General features: G+C 31.5%; 2 protein-coding genes across 3 annotated transcripts in view; both read left to right on the top strand.

Annotated features, from left to right (window-relative positions):
• Positions 1-5,581: 5,581 nt before the first annotated feature.
• The window catches only part of LOC145195175 (ankyrin repeat domain-containing protein 13C-like), a 33,484-nt gene continuing 19,838 nt past the window's right edge, over positions 5,582-19,227 (top strand). Inside the window, exons 1-3 of one of the 2 annotated variants that reach the window (XM_090070186.1) lie at positions 5,582-6,067; positions 6,761-6,802; positions 12,769-12,873. In XM_090070186.1, coding sequence (XP_089926312.1) covers positions 5,932-6,067; positions 6,761-6,802; positions 12,769-12,873 — 283 coding nt within the window. In that variant the 5' untranslated portion in view covers positions 5,582-5,931. The remainder of the gene's footprint in view (positions 6,068-6,760; positions 6,803-12,768; positions 12,874-19,227) is intronic. The other variant, XM_090070187.1, reaches the window with a different exon arrangement.
• On the top strand, positions 13,257-14,103 carry LOC149880122 (uncharacterized). The gene has a single exon (XM_090070188.1). It carries the CDS (start codon positions 13,321-13,323, stop codon positions 14,101-14,103), a length of 783 nt encoding a protein of 260 aa, XP_089926314.1. The 5' UTR covers positions 13,257-13,320.

Genomic DNA, 19,227 nt, shown 5'->3' with positions numbered 1-19,227 from the left:
CATTTGTAATATTTCAATAAAGTAACAAAAGTTTGCAAGAAAATTGCGTTTATTTTTAATTGTTTATTAAACAATGAATTAGACAGTAAATACAATACATTTTAGGATGATTTTAAATATATAAAATCAAGAAAATGTTAATATACTAAGTTGTAAATGTTAAATTTTATTTTCATCAATATGAGACCCCCTTGGAGCGTATAACAGCAGCGCATAATCTTGGCATTCGGGCTAATAACTTATTCATGGTTTCCGCTGTTATCTCATTCCAAGCTTTTTGCAAACGTTCCCATAGCATTTGCTGATTAATAAAAGATGTTTCACCTGCTTCTCTGATCTTCCGATCCAGTTCATCCCACAACTTTTCGATGGGTGATAGATCTGGTGATTGAGGAGGCCAAGCCATAATTTTGCAAACTTTTCCCCTTTCTTTTAGTTTCAAATAATTTTTGCATAATCCAGATGCATGTTTTGGATCGTTGTCCTGCTGCATGATGAATCCTTTCCCAATTATACGAATACCAGATGGAATCGCGTGCTTAACCAAAATATTATGGTACATGTGTTTATCCATGGTAGATGTGATTTTAACTAAATCTCCAGTTAACCCATTGCCAAAACATCCCCAAAGCATAATATTACCACCTCCATGTTTTACAGTACTTTGTATACATTGAGGAAGCACTCTTTCATTAGGTAAACGCCTAACATGCACGCGACGTCGGGTACCAAAAAGTTCAAACCTACTCTCGTCTGTCCATAGAACTTTCTTCCAATCTTCTAATCCCCAATTTTTATGCATTTTTGCCCATTCCAATCTTTTCTTCTTATTTACTGCCCTCAACAAAGGTTTACGTGCAGCAATGCGTCCAATTAAGTTGACTGATCTTAGTCTTCTTTTTACAGTATCAGTTGATACTGGCTTTACCCTTGTTTTGTTGAGTTCTGCTGTTAAAATTGTGGCTGGAATTTTTCTATTTCTTTTGCTGGACACAACAATAAACGTATCTTCTTGCCGTGATGTAACTCTTGGTCTTCCAGAACGTGATCTGTCACTGTTGGAACCAATATCATGCAATCGTTGTAGAGCATATCTCACACCTGATTCGGATATTTTTAACCTGGAAGCAATTTTTCTATATGAATAACCTTCTTCACGTAAAATACATATTTTGCCACGAAGTTCTTCGCAATATTCTTTCTTTACTTTCACCATTTCTCAAATTCTTTATTAAATTCAAGACATTAAATGCGCACACTAATGCCATTTTCAAGTATAAATATAAACATAAGTCTATTAAAAGCAACCAATTAAAATTACTGAAAACATCCTTACCATGCCGGAAAGTATCATGCTACTGTCAAACCTAAGCTTACAAAAAATATTTTGGTTAAAACTTTTGTGCAGTTTTAAATTTAATAAAGAATACTGAAGAACTTTATATGTATTTTACGTGAAAAAGGTTATTCATATAGAAAAATTTCTGCCATGTTTTTAGCAGCAGAACTCAACAAAACAAAGGTAAACAAAATTATTTGAAACAAAAAGAAAAGGAAAAAGTATGCAAAATTATGATTTAGCCTCATCAACTTTTTATATTAACATTTTATTCTTTTTATATATTTAAAATCATCCTAAAATGTATTGCATTTACTGTTCCTTGCAAATATTACACATGAGCGGAGACTTTTGCACGGTAGTGTATATCGATGCTAGAATAAAGTTAGAATAAAGTTCATAAAATATTTTCCCTCTGATATCAATATCAATTAAAAATAAACTTCATAAAAAGTATTTAAAATCAAAAGACTGTAGAAAAATTTATTTTTTATAAAGTTTAAACAATATCGTAATAGTATAAGCAACCTTATAAAGTTTAGCAAAAAGGAATATTACACAAACTTTTTTAGTCACAATATCAATAATATAAAAAACACCTGGAAAGGTATAAAGAGTTGATAAATGTAAAGCCAAATAAAAGTTACTCCCCAACAAGTATACTAGTCCACAAAAAAGGATCTACGGTTGACTGCACCAACTATCGTCCGATCTCTCTTCTTTCTAATTTAAGCAAAATTTTTGAAAAAGTTATGCATAATAAATTATACGACTTCCTAAACCAAAATCAATGCTTATATAAACACCAGTTTGGTTTTCGTAAAAAGCATTCAACAGCTCACGCTCTAATCGAAATTACAGAAAGTATAAAAGTTGCTCTTGATAATGGAAACTTTTCTCGAGAGGTTTTCATTGATTTACAAAAAGCTTTTGACACCGTAGATCATGACATTCTCCTATCAAAGCTTAACTATTATGGTGTACTCGGTATACCGTTCCAATGGTTTAAACCTTTCCAATCGTCAACAGCTTGTTACTTTAAATGGCACCTTCTCAGACATTAAAAGCGTTTGCATTGGTTTTCCTCAGGGATCCATATTAGGTCCTCTTCTCTTTTTTATTTACATCAATGATCTTAATCTTTCTATCAAACATTCAAATACAGTATGCAAAAAAAATAATCGTACACTTGAAAAAAAAATCATAATTTTAAAGATTGCATCAAAAAAAAGAGCTTTCTGTTAAAATACTTGAAACTTTTTTTTAGATATCTTATCAAGTATTGTTTAAAGAATTTATTTGTCTATTGGTGAATTAATTGCTTTTCATACTTATTGAATTTTACACAATTGATCTAATAATGCATAAAATTGACTGCAAAAAAAATAATCGTACAGTTAAAAAATAATGTCATACTAATCAAATTTCATGAAAATTAGTATCGAGTGGGGCCTCCTTTGGCCTTGATGGTCTCAGCTAGACTATTTGGCATTGAGCTGACCAAACTTTGAGTCTCTATTGTTGTTATATTATCCCATGCGCTCATTATAGCTTCTTTCAAGTCGTCTTTGCGTTTAAATGCTCGGTCACCAATTTTTCTGTCCAAAATATACCACAAATTTTCTACAGGATTCAAGTCTGGACTTTTAGATGGCCATTCCAAAACATTAATGTTGTTTGTTTCAAAGTAAACCTTCGTTTTCTTAGCGGTATGTTTTGGATCGTTATCCTGCTGTAGTATAAAATCGTTTCCCATTCTCAATTTTTTAGTAGAGGGTCGCAAGTTGGCTTTGAGAATTTCACAATACATTGAAGCATCCATTTTTTCATCAATAAATGTCAATATCCTCACTCCTTTCCAACTCATACTACCCCAAACCATCACATTTCCTCCTCCATGCTTTACACTACCTTGCAAACAACTTAATTTACAAGCTTCTTCTTTTTTTTCGCCACACTTTCTGAACTCTATCCGATGAGACGAGGTTGTATTTTGACTCATCTGACCACAAAATTTTTTTCCAATATGATATCGGTATTTTTTCGTACTTCTTTGCAAATTCTAATCGACGTTTCATTTGTTTTGCAGTTAAAAAAGGTTTTTTTCGAACAACTCTACCTCCATATCCTTGTTCTCTAATACGATTTCTAATTGTTTGAAGGGTTACTGTGGTATTGTGACCTTCTTGAACTTTTAAAGCTAATTTAGCTGCCGAAACAAATCTATTTTTCTTCACATTAATGATGATATTGCAATCAATTGCACTGGTGGTCTTGCGTTCTTGTCCTCTCCCAGCCACACTAGCAACGGTTCCAATCAGATTATGCTTCTTAAAAATTGAGGACACTTTCGTAAAAGGAATTCCTGTTTCTTTTTGGATCTGACGGAAGGATTTTCCTTGATTTTTCAAATCAACTACGAGGCTTCGTTGATGGAGAGACAAACGTTGTTTTCTTGACACCATTTTGCTGAAACGCTATATTTTACTTCTAGAACGAAAGTGTATTTAAAAAATTAATATTTTCAATTTTACTAACTAGTTTGATCGTTCAATTTGCTCGATTTATGCTAAAATAACGACCTATTTTGACAGCGTACGATTATTTTTTTTGCAGTCAATTTTATACATTATTAGATCAACTGCGTAAAATTCAATTGGTATGAAAAGCAATTAATTCACTAATGGACAAATAAGTTCTTTAAACAATACTTGATAAGATATCTAAAAAAAAATTTCAAGTATTTTAATGGAAAACTCATTTTTTTGATGCAATCTTTAAAATTATGATTTTTTTTCAAGTGTACGATTATTTTTTTTGCATACTGTATGTATCATTTTGCTGAGGATACAAATCTTCAATTAATGACAAACTCCCTCAAAAAACTAAATAAATATATTAATTAGGATATGGCCAGTATTGTTCAATGGCTCCAAGCAAATAAAGTCTCATTGAATACTAAAAAAACAGAAATAGTAATATTTAAGACGCAATATACTATCTTTTCTAAAAAAACTAACAAGAATCTTCCAAAATACTTGAACTTTAGGATAAGTGGCCAAAAGCTGTCTTTGTCTAGTAACATAACTTATCTTGGTGTTGTGATAGATAAGACACTTTCTTTTAAAGCACACATAAATAACCTTACTCTAAGATTAAACCGTTCCAACGGTATGTTAGCAAAAATTTGACATTACGTTAACTTTGAAACATAACTATCTATACATCACTAAATTTTTGGTTCGCATTTACAATATGCAAGTTAAGTTTGAGGACAATCTAAAACCGTCTGTCTTTCTAAAACTATTTCGCTTCAAAATAGAGCAATACAAATAATAAATTTTTGCCCAAGAAACTTCCCTACTGATATCCTGTATCTTACATCCAAAGTTCTTCGTTTCTATGATTTAATTCAGTTTCTAAATTGTTCATTTGCCTGGGATCAATAGCACGGTCTCCTTCCTTCAATATTTCGTAACTACTTTAATAGTAGGACAACGTGTGGGCATAACCTACGATCAGTCACTTTTAACAACTTAAACATCCTACAAAAACAGACAACCAAACATGGAATAAATTCCATTACATATTAGTGTATCCTTTCTTGGAGCACTCTTCCGTACATCCTAAAAACAGATTTTATCCTTAGATCTAAGAATCTGTTCTTAAAGTCACTCCATCATTTCTACATAAAAAGTTACGCTTAACTTTATTCTTTACCTCTATAACTTTTTTCTTTATGTTTACGTACGTTTTATAATTTCTTATTTGTGTATATGTGTATATATGTATGTATATGTGAATACATTATAATAAATATTTGACTTATATTTTATCTCTTTTAAAAGTCTGTTTTATAAATGTTACTTATAAATTTTTGTAAAGTTCTACTTTTACTATGTGACTAGTTTATTTCTTATGTTTTTCTCTTGTCTTTTCTTTATATTATTTAGGTCATTGAGTTTTATTAGTGAATCACTTTTTGCAATGACCTGTGTTTTTTGTAACATCCATAACACGAAATATATTGATATTCATATTGATATTGAATAACTCTTATATGGTGAATTTTTAACAAGTTTTCTTTAATTTCCTCATAATGATTGCCTTTTTTAGAACGGATGCGAATATCCTCACTTATGTTATCATACATTTTTAATCAATCAACTCTAAAAAAATCGCATGGACACACACGCATGGTTTCCGCATATACTAGACTCACTCTTTTTAGAATTGACCACTGAAAAGTAATTCGCATGGATTTTAAGAAATGTGATTGTGTAAACTTACCTAAAGTTTACGTAAAATTCCTAGAGGTGGCATTTTTTCAGAAATTGTTTTGAGTGCATAAACATCGCTTTTGTCAATTAACACTATAAATATTACAAAAATTATCAGAACAAATTATACCTTCAGTTATTGTTGTCTATAATACTCTATAATTTTATGAAATGATTCAATTATGGTTATGATTTCGGTATATTAAATGAACTGAAATGTTTGAGATTATATAAAAACTTAGTTAAATACATATTATAGATTTTTAAAGGTATTTGTTAATATTTTTACGTTTGCATTTTTAAAACCTAGGCATGCAACCAATTGAAATTGACCAAGAAAGTACAAATCGACTTGATTTGCATAAAGCAATATTTAATAATGATGTTAAAAATCTGACCTTTCTGCTTGAATCTGGAAAGTATGAGATAAACGAGAAAGATAAATTTGGTGAGCTTATTTCTTAAAATTACTAAGTTTGTTTACATCATCAAGGACCTAATTGTTCAGTTTGTTTACTTAAAGAATTTGGTTTAGTAAAATAAATATCAAAATAGACTGATTATTTTTAAGTAGATGCATTTGAATATAAATGTAATCACTTATCAAGTAACTTTAATTGATTGTTTTTGTTAATGTAGAATTTTATACTTTTAATTTCTGATCAAGAAATGTTTATTTTTTTGTCACATTTCTAATCATTTAACCTTTACCTCTGTATCAAAAACTTGTTTTCACTGTATCTTGTAATGTAAACTAGTTTTCAGCATTCTTATAAGTTGTTTTGGGATTATATGGTCATCATTTAAATATGAAATAGTAAATAATAAGAAAACACTTGTAATTTAGTAATTACACCTAAAACTTAATTCTCAAAATCTTTAAAAGTTTCTATTATATTTTTAATAAGCTCTTTAATTGTATTTTGACTAAAATTTTATTTGCTGCTTAACATAGTTACTAAGTTATTTTTAGAAAGTGAACTAGAAAGTGGCTTTTTATAGGTTTTTAAATATTATTTCTAAATCTAATAATTTTATAAGTAGAAATCACACACAGGTGAGCAAATCGTTTATTTTCTTTCATAGCAAAGTTTATATGAAATTTAATAAATTCATATATTTTATAAATTTTTTCTTCTAGGTAATACAGCCCTTCATCTGGCAGTTATGTTAGGGCATGCAGGTAAATAAAGTTACACACCATTAAAAAAAAACACCTGAGGGTTATTTCATTATATGACAAATCTACACAAGAATCTAATTTTTAGTGTCCTGTTTCTTTAGGTTCCTGAAATTAGTATTATAAGTTATTAAACTTCTTTTGTAAGTTTATTATTCTGATTTGTGGTATGATTTTATGGTCTATACACATACAGAATGAAAACTTGATGTTGCAACTTTAATATACCATTTTGGTCAGGTATTGCAAAATTTTGAAAATGAAGTCTTTATATATTGATGCTAAAATAAAGTTAGAATAAAGTTCATAAAATTTTTTCCCTCTGACATCAAATGACTTCAGTGGTCATTACTGTAAAACTAATCAGATCAATGATCTCTAATTTAAAAGGTCTTCCTTTTTTTAAGTTTGGTTTTGAAAGAATTTTAGTAAAAAAGTTTAGTAGATGTCTAGATTATACAACCATATAGTAACTGAGAAAAAATTGTAGATATATTTTATTTTCCATATTTTTGGTGAAAAGCTATATTTTTTCATCTCTTAATGAGATTCTCTATCATATGTTCATCAATTTAAATTATCAAGTTTTTCTTGAGTTTTATTGATTATTTCTTCATCATTTTTCACTAGAATCTGTCACTGAATCTCATTAACTTGAAGAGTTTCTGTAATTTTTGTGTTCATTTCATTTTAATTTTAATTAAGTGGGTTCCTTGCCTGTTTATCTTTTGTTTTTTAATGTAAGATTAATGATTTTTTTTTAAACCCTTTTGGCTTTAATCAAAATCATATTTTACAAAAAAAGTCATATAGTGCTGAATTCACATAATTTTATGAGGTCTGTTATTGCAATGACTTTTTAATATTGCATTTTTCTTTATTTTTATAACATTCTGATTGGCTAAATTTAGTATGATCATTGGTTTAACCTGGTAAAACAATCATATTGTTCTCTTTCAAAGACTTTGTCTCTATTAAACTTTTTTTGTTAAATTATTTAAAATATATTGAAAAAAATAATCACATAGTTTAAGAATGTACTAACAAAAATTAAAATGTTTCTCAACCAACTAAAGAATAAATAGAAGTAACAATTTAGAAAATTTTCAGCCTTGTTCTTTTTGAAAGCTAAATATGTCTAGTTTGCCTTTAAAATGCGCATAATTGTTGATTGACTTACCACATGTGTTTTTACTCAAATGATAACATTACAGGAAAATACTTTGATGCAAGTTTCATAATATTATTTTTTTAATTGCTGATAAGTTGGTTAACAGGATGGTGTCAGTAGCTTTACAAAAAATTTGCTTATGATCTCATCAAATTATATTCTAACTGAACTATCTTATTTTGTTAAATAAGACATTTTACCATTTACTTGTGAATGTAAATTTAAAATAATTTATAATTGCACTCAAAAAGACAATGTGTGGCTTTTCTTCTTATTACAGTCTTAACAGTATCTACTAAAATAGCACAAAAAAAACAAACAAAGAAAGAAGTATCAGAAAAATTAATGTAACTTGGTCTACCATATTCTCTGAAACAGCATGATATTTTTAACTTTTTCAATATAGGCTTCAGTTCAGTGTAAACCTTTTCAGATATTAGTGTCTAAATGGCTGGTGGTGAAAATATGTGGATTTTTACATTTGTTTTAATGAAACTGTTATTGAAAATCTAATGTTCTGATTTCTCATTGTAAAAACTACTATATGTTTTAGTTTTTCAGGTTTTGAGCAATATTAATAACAATGAACTGGCAAGGATAAAACACAATTTTGACCAAGATTATTTACTTCAAGAAAATAAAAACCAAGAGTATTTATTTCAGGAAACAGCCACTAATGTTTGATACACTTTGCAATTGAAGTTTGCCAAAAACCTAAGGCAGGGAGACTTGTTTGGCATGGATGATCCAAGAGAAACCACAGCTCTACAAAAATAATAAATTTTGAGCAAAATTAGTTTTTATATTTTTCTAATAATTTTTATTAAATTATGAAGTTTTGAAATTCATTCCAATATAAATCTAACCAAATTTTTATTGAATTTTATTTTTTTTTACAATTTTAATTTTAAATAAAAAAGTATAAATTAAACCTTTATAAAACATACTAAGCATAAGTATTCAAACAAAGGGTGAGTTTCACAGTTTAGCAAAGCTAAAGAGTATTCATCAGTGTTTAATTCGACTAGTTTCATTTATTGAACTGCTATATACTAAAAGGTTTCTTTTATTAGAGTCAGGAAACTGATGTTGACAGCCACAGACGACCTGAAGGAGAAACTGAAGTTGATCTTTGTCTTTTGTCAGGTTTTTATGAATCTTGAAAAAGAACCACCCCTCAGTCTTATTATTGATGACTACCAATCCTTCCAATACTTTGCTTATTTATGATTCATCTTCTTTCTAACAAGAAGGAACTTTGGTTCAAATGCTCAAGACCCTGCATCACTTAAAACAGATAAATTTTCAGCTTCCAGAATAACCTGGCTCATACAGGCTTCTTGTAATTGTTTTTGATGCCTCACTTTTACCTCCTGCTTCTCTGGTGTATGCTGTTTTTTTCTGATTCCACTTTGTTCAGCACTCTAATCAAACTTGGTTGACCTTTCTGATTAGTTGATCTTTTCTTTTTTCCTATCTCTGAGAGAGGAGAACTGCTGTCAGGTATTTTAAATGGATAAATGTTATGCTCATATGAATTATGAGTAAATATTTTACTAATGAGAAATATAGTTAAGTAAAATTTGTTCTCTGGTTTCCATTTTAAACCCTGAAACAAATATAACCAATTATTATGAACAATGGATTTAAAGTCAGTACATTTAGTACATATATCTGTACAAGTTACACAATTATTGGCTAAAGGTTATTCAATAGCTATATTTTGCAACACAAGTAATAACTTTTAACTGATCAACAGTGTGCAATCCAGAATCAGTCCAATCCAAATTGCTTGAATATAGTTGGTTAAATAAAGCTAATAATTAGCTGATTGCTGAATGAATATTGAAATTCACCACAACTTTTGCTGTCAATATACTCAACTACTTTGATTACACCAGCATTTCATAGAATATATATTATGACACAATTTTAAGATATATATCTTATATATATAGAAGTAAAATAAATGTGTATTATTACGAATAAAGAAAAATATATATATATATACAATACTGCTCAAATATTTAGCACACATTAGATTTAAGTTGCGTTTTTTTCTTTAAAAATGAAATAAAAGTAAAAAATAAGAAATTCAAGGTTTTTTAAAAAACAAAACATTTATTTGACTTTTTTAATTACATTAAGAGAAAAAAAAAATTAAAAAAACTAGTGTCTATCACTAAATATATTTAATCAAAGTTAGTATATAAAAAAAAAGTTAAAAAAAGCTGCTCATAAGTTTAGCACACCTGGATCTAAGTTTGCTTTAATAGCAAGATCAATAAGGGATTTATCCATCTTTGTTTTTTATGCATATTTCACATCTTCTTTTAATCGAATCAAAAAGTTTTCGGCAATAATCAGTTGATAAGCTGTCGAACGACTCTTTTAAACTTTCCCTAAGATGTTCAGCTGATGTTACGGGAGCTTTAGTGAGTTTGTGGTCCAGTACAGTCCATACATTTTCAATTGGATTAAGGTTAGGTGATCTAGATGGCCACTGAAGTACCTTAATGTTGTTTTCTTGAAACCAAATAGTCACCATTTTTGCCTTGTGACAAGGGGTGTTGTTTTGTTGAAACTGCCACTCCGATTCATTGCTAAAAAAGATCTCTCTAGTCAGGATTAAATGATTTTCAAGCGTTTCGATATATTTATGTTGATCCATATGACCATTGTATAAGTAGCAGAGACCTGGGCCGTCATAAGTGATGCAACCCTATATGCCTCCTGAACCTCCACCACCTTGTAGTGGTGGCACAATGAAGCGACTATGAAACATCTCATTATACTGTCTTCAGATAATCACTCTGTTCTTTCGGTTAATAACTATAAAGTTGGGTTCATCACTAAATATTACTCTTCTTAGTTCATAAATAGTCATTTTCAAAATAGCTTTACAAAATTTGATACATTTTAACAGATCAGTTGGTTTAAGCAGTGGTTTTCTGGCAGCAACTTAGTAAGAAAGTTTTTGATCAATCAATCTTCTATTTACAGTTTGTCTTGAGGTATGTTTTTTTAGAGCCAAGTTCACTTCTTGTGCAATCTCTTTGGCTGAGTATTTAGGGTTTTTTCTTGCAACTCTATGGATACTATTATCATCGGTGATACTTGTTATTCTTGGTTGTCCAGATCTGTTTTTGTCTGCATGAGTACCAGTTTTTTCAAATTTCTGAATTGTTTTGAGTACACACAGAACAAGACACAGACTTAAGAGTTTGAGCTATTTCAGAACTGTTGAAACCACCAAGATATAGTCCTACAAAACTCTGTTTTATTTCAGAGCTAATTGATTTTTTTACCATTTTATTGGACAAATTATGGACAAAATTAAAGCGAAAAATACCAAGTTTATTTTCAAATGAGGTAATGCGTACTATGGATATCTTAGAAACTTTTGTTCAGTTATTATGTAAAAAAGGAAAGTTAAATTTACTTTTTAGTAAAAATTTGACGTCAAAAAGTAAAAAAGCGGCAGTTTAAAGGCAATAGGAGTGCAAGTGTGCTAAACTTATGAGCAGCTTTTTACACCGCTTGAAGTAGCTGTCTCTGTTTAAGTTTAAAATAGATGGTTAAAATAACGAAAAATTTTTTTTCTATATAAGGTTTGTTTTAATTAACTGTAAATAAAAAAAGATAGAAAAAGCATAAGAAATTTACCGCCTAAAAACTCAATTAAAAGAAGAAAAATGAAACTTAAATCTAATGTGTGCTAAATTTTTGAGCAGTATTGTATATAAAACCAAGGGTTTTTGCATCATATCAATCAAACTTTAAGACTAGAGGGCCACCCCTAAATGTTAAGACTAGAACGCTATGCCTAAATGTTGTTTAGTTGTAATAACTGTTGTAAGGATTATCCTAATATATAGTTACTCATCATGATAGTATGAAAGCATTTTTAGAGTATGCATGTTATCATGCAGTTAGTGTTTAATATTTTTCAATAAAATAATAAAAAGGTAAATATAATAAGTAAAACTATCCATAAAATTTGTGACCCTAAAAAAGTTTTTATGTTTGAACTCTCAGAAATAACTTAATGGCTTTCAATGATATTACCTATTTATAGGTGTGAAAACATAACTTTTTTAGGTTACTGTGACCTTATTACATTAATGCCTTAATATCTTACAATATTTCTTTATTATCTTAGCATCATAATAATATCTTACTATCAAAATTGAGGTAATATCCTATTATTTGATAGTATTTGATATTGACATATTAACATTGTTTTGAGCCTGTTAATATTTAATTAAAAATGAAAAAGTTAGTCTGAGAAGAACCCTGCTAATACTTAAACTAGAGAAAATTAAAACTGAGAAAATTTAATTAATTTCTTGCACAGCCTTCTTGACTTTGTTCCTAAAAACTTGAATGATATGAGGGAAGAGCAGGTTGAACAGTTTCTTAGGACATAAAAGAGATGGAAATACCAGGGATGGTGAAATATCAACATGATGGGTGATTACTGTTGGTCACTTCACAGGAACAACAAAACTTTTACAGAGAAAAGGGAAATATAAGAAAATAAGCACCTAAATACTTGAATTGTAATTTAGTTGTTAGTGAAAATTACTACCTAATGTATAAAAATTTCCTTATTTTAAAACATATAATTTGTGCCATTGTCAGAGAATTGCAGATGGTCAAAAAAAAACAACTAATACCAATTATGGTTTCAGCACCCAAAAAATTTAGGTGAATTGCTTTAAAAAGTTTTTAAAAATATTTTTTTTTGTTGGCCTACGCAATTAATAGGGATTTACTAAGTTTTTGTTTTTACTAGATTGTATAAAAATCCTTACTGAGCTGAAAGCTGACTCTAGTATAAAAAACAATGATGGATGGACACCATTAGCTGAAGCTGTAAGCTATGGAAATCGTACTTCAAGTAAACTGATTTTAATTTTATTATTGTTTTGTTTTTATTGAAATGATATCATCATCATCGTCATCATTATCATTATCATCATCATCATCATCATCATCATCATCATCATCATCATCATCATCATCATCATCATGTAATTATAGCGTTACTTGTGAATAATTGTGTGCGTAAAAGATATGTCATTATAATGTTACTTGTGAATAGTTATGTGCGTAAAGAATATGTCATTATAGCGTTACTTGTAAATAATTGTATTTGTGAAAAGATATGTGTGAATGCCTAGGGAATGCCTACTTGTAAATAATTATATGTGTGAAAAGATATGTGTGAATACCTAGGGAATTAATTTGTACATAAATTGTGTTGAATTTTACAAAGATACATCGGCGTTTACGCACAACTAAAAAACGATCTTTTTTATGCGAAACAACAAGCTATTTCGGCGAAATGGTGACCAAACTTGATTTAAAGTTAATTCCGGAGTTTAGTGGAAATGATCAACAGTCAGTTGCGGAGTGGCTGGAAAAGGTTGAATTGGTATGTAAAATAATTGGTGTAACCGATCTGGCACGTGTGGTTCCTCTCCGTCTCACTGATGGTGCATTCGTAGTGTATCAACAGTTAGCAGAGACTGATAAAGAACATTTTAAGAGAATAAAGGAAGCTTTGCTTGAAGCTTTTGCCGTTGATGCATTCACAGCCTACGAGCAGTTTGTCACGAGAAAGCTGAAACATGGAGAAGCAGTTGATGTTTATTTGGCAGAACTACGAAGATTGTCTACCCTAATTGGTGGGCTACCAGACAAAGCGATCGCGTGCGCCTTTGTTGCTGGGCTCCCCGAGGAAGTTCGACGGATGCTGAGATCGAGTTCTCGTATGGGCGATCTTACAACTGTTCAAATACTTGCGCGAGCAAGGACTCTGATGATCGAGGAACGGAACAACGGGATGGTGGAAAAATTTGCTGTAGCTGCAATGAAAAGTAGTGATCCGAGGTTGCTAGAAGATAAAACACAGTCAGTGTGCTATGAGTGCAAACTTCCCAATCACTTTGCGAGAGATTGTCATTTAAGAAGACATAATTATCGAAACAAGTCAAGTAGAAGACGGGAGTCAAGCGATGTGCTGTGTTACTCGTGTCAAGAGTATGGACACATATCAAGAATGTGTCCAAAAAACGGAGTGAGGGAGAAGACGTCTGCGCCAGTTCTCTCCCTAAACAATCAATAATGGCGTTACCTACCATGCTCTTGGATATTAACGGTGTATTTAAGGATGTGCTAATTGACTCAGGATGTACCTGCTGCATCATCTATAAAAAATGTGCGACAAAAATAACGAAGAAAGAAGTTAGCGTGGTAACTGTAAATGGACAACAACAGCAGTGCGAAGGTGTTAGCCAAACTCGAATCACCGCGCCAAATGGAAATACAGTGTATGTGGAAGCACTTGTGGTCAATTTCAAACCACTGGGTTTTTGTTTCATAATGGGTATGAATGGAATAGTGGCACTTGGTGGAGTATCGATTTCTGCAACGCGGGATGTTTGTTTTATGAAAAAAGAAGCATGTTTACTTGGTCTAAAAAGCGATTTGTCAATAGATGTTCATGATATGAATATAACGGCTCAGGATTTCACAGCTTCATTTGAAAAGAAAAATAGAGAATGGATAATTGCGTGGAAATGGAATACCAAACCTGAAAATCTGGTGAATAGAATTGCTGAATATACCATCCCCATCGGCATAAAATACGATTACGAAAAAGAAATTGAAGGGTGGATAGAGAAAAAATGGCTGCAAAAGTACGAAGCGAAAAAACACGGTCCAGTAAAAGGTTTGGTTCCACTTATGGCAGTGGTGCAGCAAAACAAAGGGAAAGTGCGACCAGTGTTAGACTTCAGGGAGCTGAACACGTTTATTGAACCATTTACGGCGAACACGGATGCATGTGCTGACAAACTTCGAGATTGGAGACAGCTTGGAGAAAATATTTCAATTATTGATTTATCTTCGGCCTACATGCAACTCAAAATCAGCGAGGAACTCTGGGCTTACCAAACTGTTGTGTTCCGTGGACATAGGTTTTGTTTAACACGTTTGGGATTTGGCCTGAACGTTGCGCCCGTTATAATGAAAGCAGTTTTGGACAAAGTTCTATCGCAAGACGAAAAGATCTGGAAGGGAACATCATCATACATTGATGATATTCTTGTAAATGAAGACATCGTATCAGTTCGCAGTGTACTTGATCATTTGGATATGTATGGACTACATTGTAAGCCGGCGGTTCGTTTGTCCGAAGGGGCGAGAGTTCTAGGATTACAAGTTGGAATTGAAAATAAGAAGTTATTTTGGAAGAGAGACAACGATTTTGGTGAAGTTCCAAGTTCTCTAACGAGGCGAAAAATCTTCTCTTTATGTGGAAAAATGACAGGGAATCTTCCAGTTTGTGGTTGGTTGCGTGTAGCTTCGTCATTTGTTAAAAGGACGGCAAACGCCCTAACGAAAACATGGGATGAGAAGATACAATACAATTTTGTTGAAAAAATGGTGAACGATATGGTAAAAAGAACACGTAACGACGATCCTGCCAAAGGAGTTTGGAATGTTTATGGCAACGAGGCAACAGTGTGGGTGGAGTCTAGTTCACTAGCGCTAGGTGTGAGTATCGAAGTTGATGGCAATATAATCGAAGACGCTTGTTGGTTAACAAAAGATGATACAACACATATAAACATGTCTGAACTCGATGCAGTAATCAAAGGACTAAACATGGGTGTCAATTGGAAGATGAATGTCTTGCATATTTGCACTGATTCGAAAGCAGTATTACATTGGGTCACCGATGCACTGACTGGAAAATCTAGATTGAAGACAAAGGCTTCAAACGAAATGCTGATTAGAAGACGGCTTCAGACCATTACGAATATTGTGGACGAATACAAACTCAGAGTGGATATTAAACTAGTACCCTCGGAGTCTAACTTAGCCGATGTACTTACTCGAGTGCCTGGAAGTTGGTTGAAAATGATCGATAAGCCAACTGAACTTGCTGCAGGTGGAACGATTAGTGCTTCTCTATCTCCCAAAGAAATAAACCATGTTCATAAGTCCACGGGACATTATGGTGTGAAGAGAACATTGTATTTTGTTCGTAGAATTGACCCATCAGTAAGCAGGGAAGAAGTCAGGTAAGTGGTTGAAAAATGTGTAGCCTGCCAATCAATTGATCCAAGTCCGATAAAGTGGCCGAAAGGGAAGATCGAAGTAAAAGGGACGTGGCAACGGCTTGGTATGGATATAACTCATTATGAGGGGCAACATTTTCTTACCCTGATTGACTGTGGGCCTTCACAATATGCAATATGGCGCCATCTTAAAGACCAAACTAGTGCATGTGTCATTCAGGAATTAAACGCCATCTTTCTTGAACGAGGCGGTCCAAACGAAATTCTGACGGATTATGATACAGCATTTTGAAGCACATTATTTTCACAATTTATGAACAAATGGAGCGTTAAACTTCGCTTCAGGTGCGCTTACGTTCCTTCAGGGAATGGAATTGCAGATCAGTGCCATCGAACAGTGAAAAGAACGGCGAAGAGAGTTCCGTGCAGCATACCCGAGGCAGTTTATTGGTATAACGTCAGCCCAAAAGACCATTGTAAGTCATCTACAGCACCCGCAAATAAATTATACCATTACGAAATTAGAGTTAGAGGAATTGACGACGATAAAAACGCATATGAACCTCATGAGAAGATCACCAACAAGTTTAAACTTGGCGATGAAGTATGGGTAAAGCCCCCGGACAACCGATGTGACTCTCAATACAAGATTGGGAGAATTACAGGAATCATTTCGGAGCAAACGGTAGAAGTGGACAAAGTATGCCGGCACATACGCGACCTAAGACCCGTCAGAGTTGATAACAAGTCGAATGAGGATCTAGAGGATGATGAAGAGCTGTGCGTTGTGTTACCTGAAGACGAGACAAACCAGACGCCAATATTGCGAAGAAGCACCCGAAAAAGGATGGCACCTGAGCGATATAGTCCATGAGGTGAAGTGGTCGTTATGACCAAGGGGGAGTGTAATTATAGCGTTACTTGTGAATAATTGTGTGCGTAAAAGATATGTCATTATAATGTTACTTGTGAATAGTTATGTGCGTAAAGAATATGTCATTATAGCGTTACTTGTAAATAATTGTATTTGTGAAAAGATATGTGTGAATGCCTAGGGAATGCCTACTTGTAAATAATTATATGTGTGAAAAGATATGTGTGAATACCTAGGGAATTAATTTGTACATAAATTGTGTTGAATTTTACAAAGATACATCGGCGTTTACGCACAACTAAAAAACGATCTTTTTTATGCGAAACAACACATCATCATCATCATCATCATCATCATCATCATCATCATCATCATTGTTGTGATAACAAGCAAATTTCCAAAATTGTAATGCTTGTAATTTTTGTGATGCTCACAATGTTTGAAATGCTAATGCTGTTTGTAATCCTTATTGTGTGGTGCTTGTGATCCTTGTGATTTTACAACTTGTTTTGGAACAACCTTTGTATTTGGTGACCCAATATTTAATTTTTAAAAACAAGGTGGTCTTTTATAAACCAGAATTTTAGATGGAGCAATAAGTACAAATCTTATGATAAACAAATAAGTGAACAATAAAAAGACTGAACCACTAGAATTTATTCAATAGTGAAAGATGCCTATAATGATCTGCTGAATCTTTGTTGACATTTTCTTGCTTTTGTTGGCTAAAACTGGTCTATGAGTTCTAAACAGAGAGGTTTAAATTTAAAAAATATTAATGAGTTACACAATGTTTCTTTGTTGGTTTAATCTAGACACAGTTCTAGTTCCAACTTCTTCATTTGCCAACTTTCATTTATTGTTAAAACACAAAATTCTTTAAAAGTTGTAGTTGCTGATACAATATTCAACATCATTGAGACCTACTTAGTCTTTTACATTTTTTAAATTTACTTTTAGAATAGATAATTCAAATCATTTCTTAGAAAAACAATTCATGCTTATTAACTATTTTACCATTATACAATACATATGTTTTATACATTATTCATAATATATAATGTATTTTAAAATTTATTGTATTTATAATAATGTAGAAGTTTTTTTTCTCCATGATATACTAACATACTTTGGTCCCTAAAAGAGAAAGTATTCCAACATTACAAGTTTACAATATCACTCTATACTCTGATAAAAATTAGACAGGTTGACTTGCTATAACTTTGTTTAAAACAAGTTGATAAATCTGAAGAATTTTGGGTTATTTTTTCATGATGTTTTAAGTACTACAGTGTATTCAAAGAATATTGCCATATTCTTTTTTAAGCATGATAAAAAAGAATATATCTTTATACTATATTCTGTATGGCATATATATCATGTCATATATCATATAGTATATATATACATATATATATATATATATATATATATATATATATATATATATATATATATATATATATATATATATATATATATATATATATATATACTAGGGGTGTCCACTATGCAAAAAATTTTCAAAACCACCCAAATTGAATTTTTTCCCATTCTAGTGTTTGTGTACAGTGTAAAAAAAAGTTTTACTAAATTTTAATGACTATTCTAGAGCCCCCTCAAAGCCCCTAAAGATAAGCCCCAATTTCCTCTTTAACCCATTAGTGCCTGAGTTTTTTGTTACATTTTACGATTTATAGAGATGGCACGAATGGGTTAAAACAGTAGCACATTTTTGCATTGATTACAAATTTCATAAACAAGCAAATTAATATTATGATATTGACTCAATTTAATATGTAATATTGACTGTTATAATTATTTTGCTGTTTCCTGTTTTAAATAAATTAAAACTGAAATGTTGACAAGAAGTGGTAAAGTTGTAGAAACTGAACTCAAGTCTTTGCCAACCAGTTCCAGTTGTTTGTCAGACACAACCGACCAGCCTTCACCGTCATCATCATCAACAACAAGGCCTGTAACTCGTGCCTCTACTAAGTTTTGGTTAATTGGACACCCATCACCATCAATAACTGGTTCCAAACTACCCGATTGCAGACAGGTTTTAAAATTTTTTATTTTTTTACAACGCGATGCAGAAAATGTCCGAAATCATGTAACAAATCAAGAAATTGGCTATATAGTAATTGACGCTGTTGTAACTTTCTGGAACATGGCACGCATCAAGACAAAGACAAGACAAAATTTGGTGTTAGATCTTATGTGTCTCTGGAATGAGTGGAACCGCTTGTTGAAGAACAAGAATCGCGAAAGTGATGCTGGCGGAAAA

The sequence above is a fragment of the Hydra viridissima genome, unplaced genomic scaffold (genome assembly GCF_058129835.1).
Source record: "Hydra viridissima isolate aposymbiotic clone 2 unplaced genomic scaffold, HvirCarnegie_v1 scaffold_13, whole genome shotgun sequence".
NCBI lineage: Eukaryota > Metazoa > Cnidaria > Hydrozoa > Anthoathecata > Hydridae > Hydra > Hydra viridissima.
This window is presented reverse-complemented; position numbering and strand designations above follow the sequence as displayed.

Coding starts and splice junctions, on each gene's coding strand:
- LOC149880122 (XM_090070188.1), top strand. CDS start 13,321: ATGGTGACCAAACTTGATTTAAAGTTAATTCCGGAGTTTAGTGGAAAT.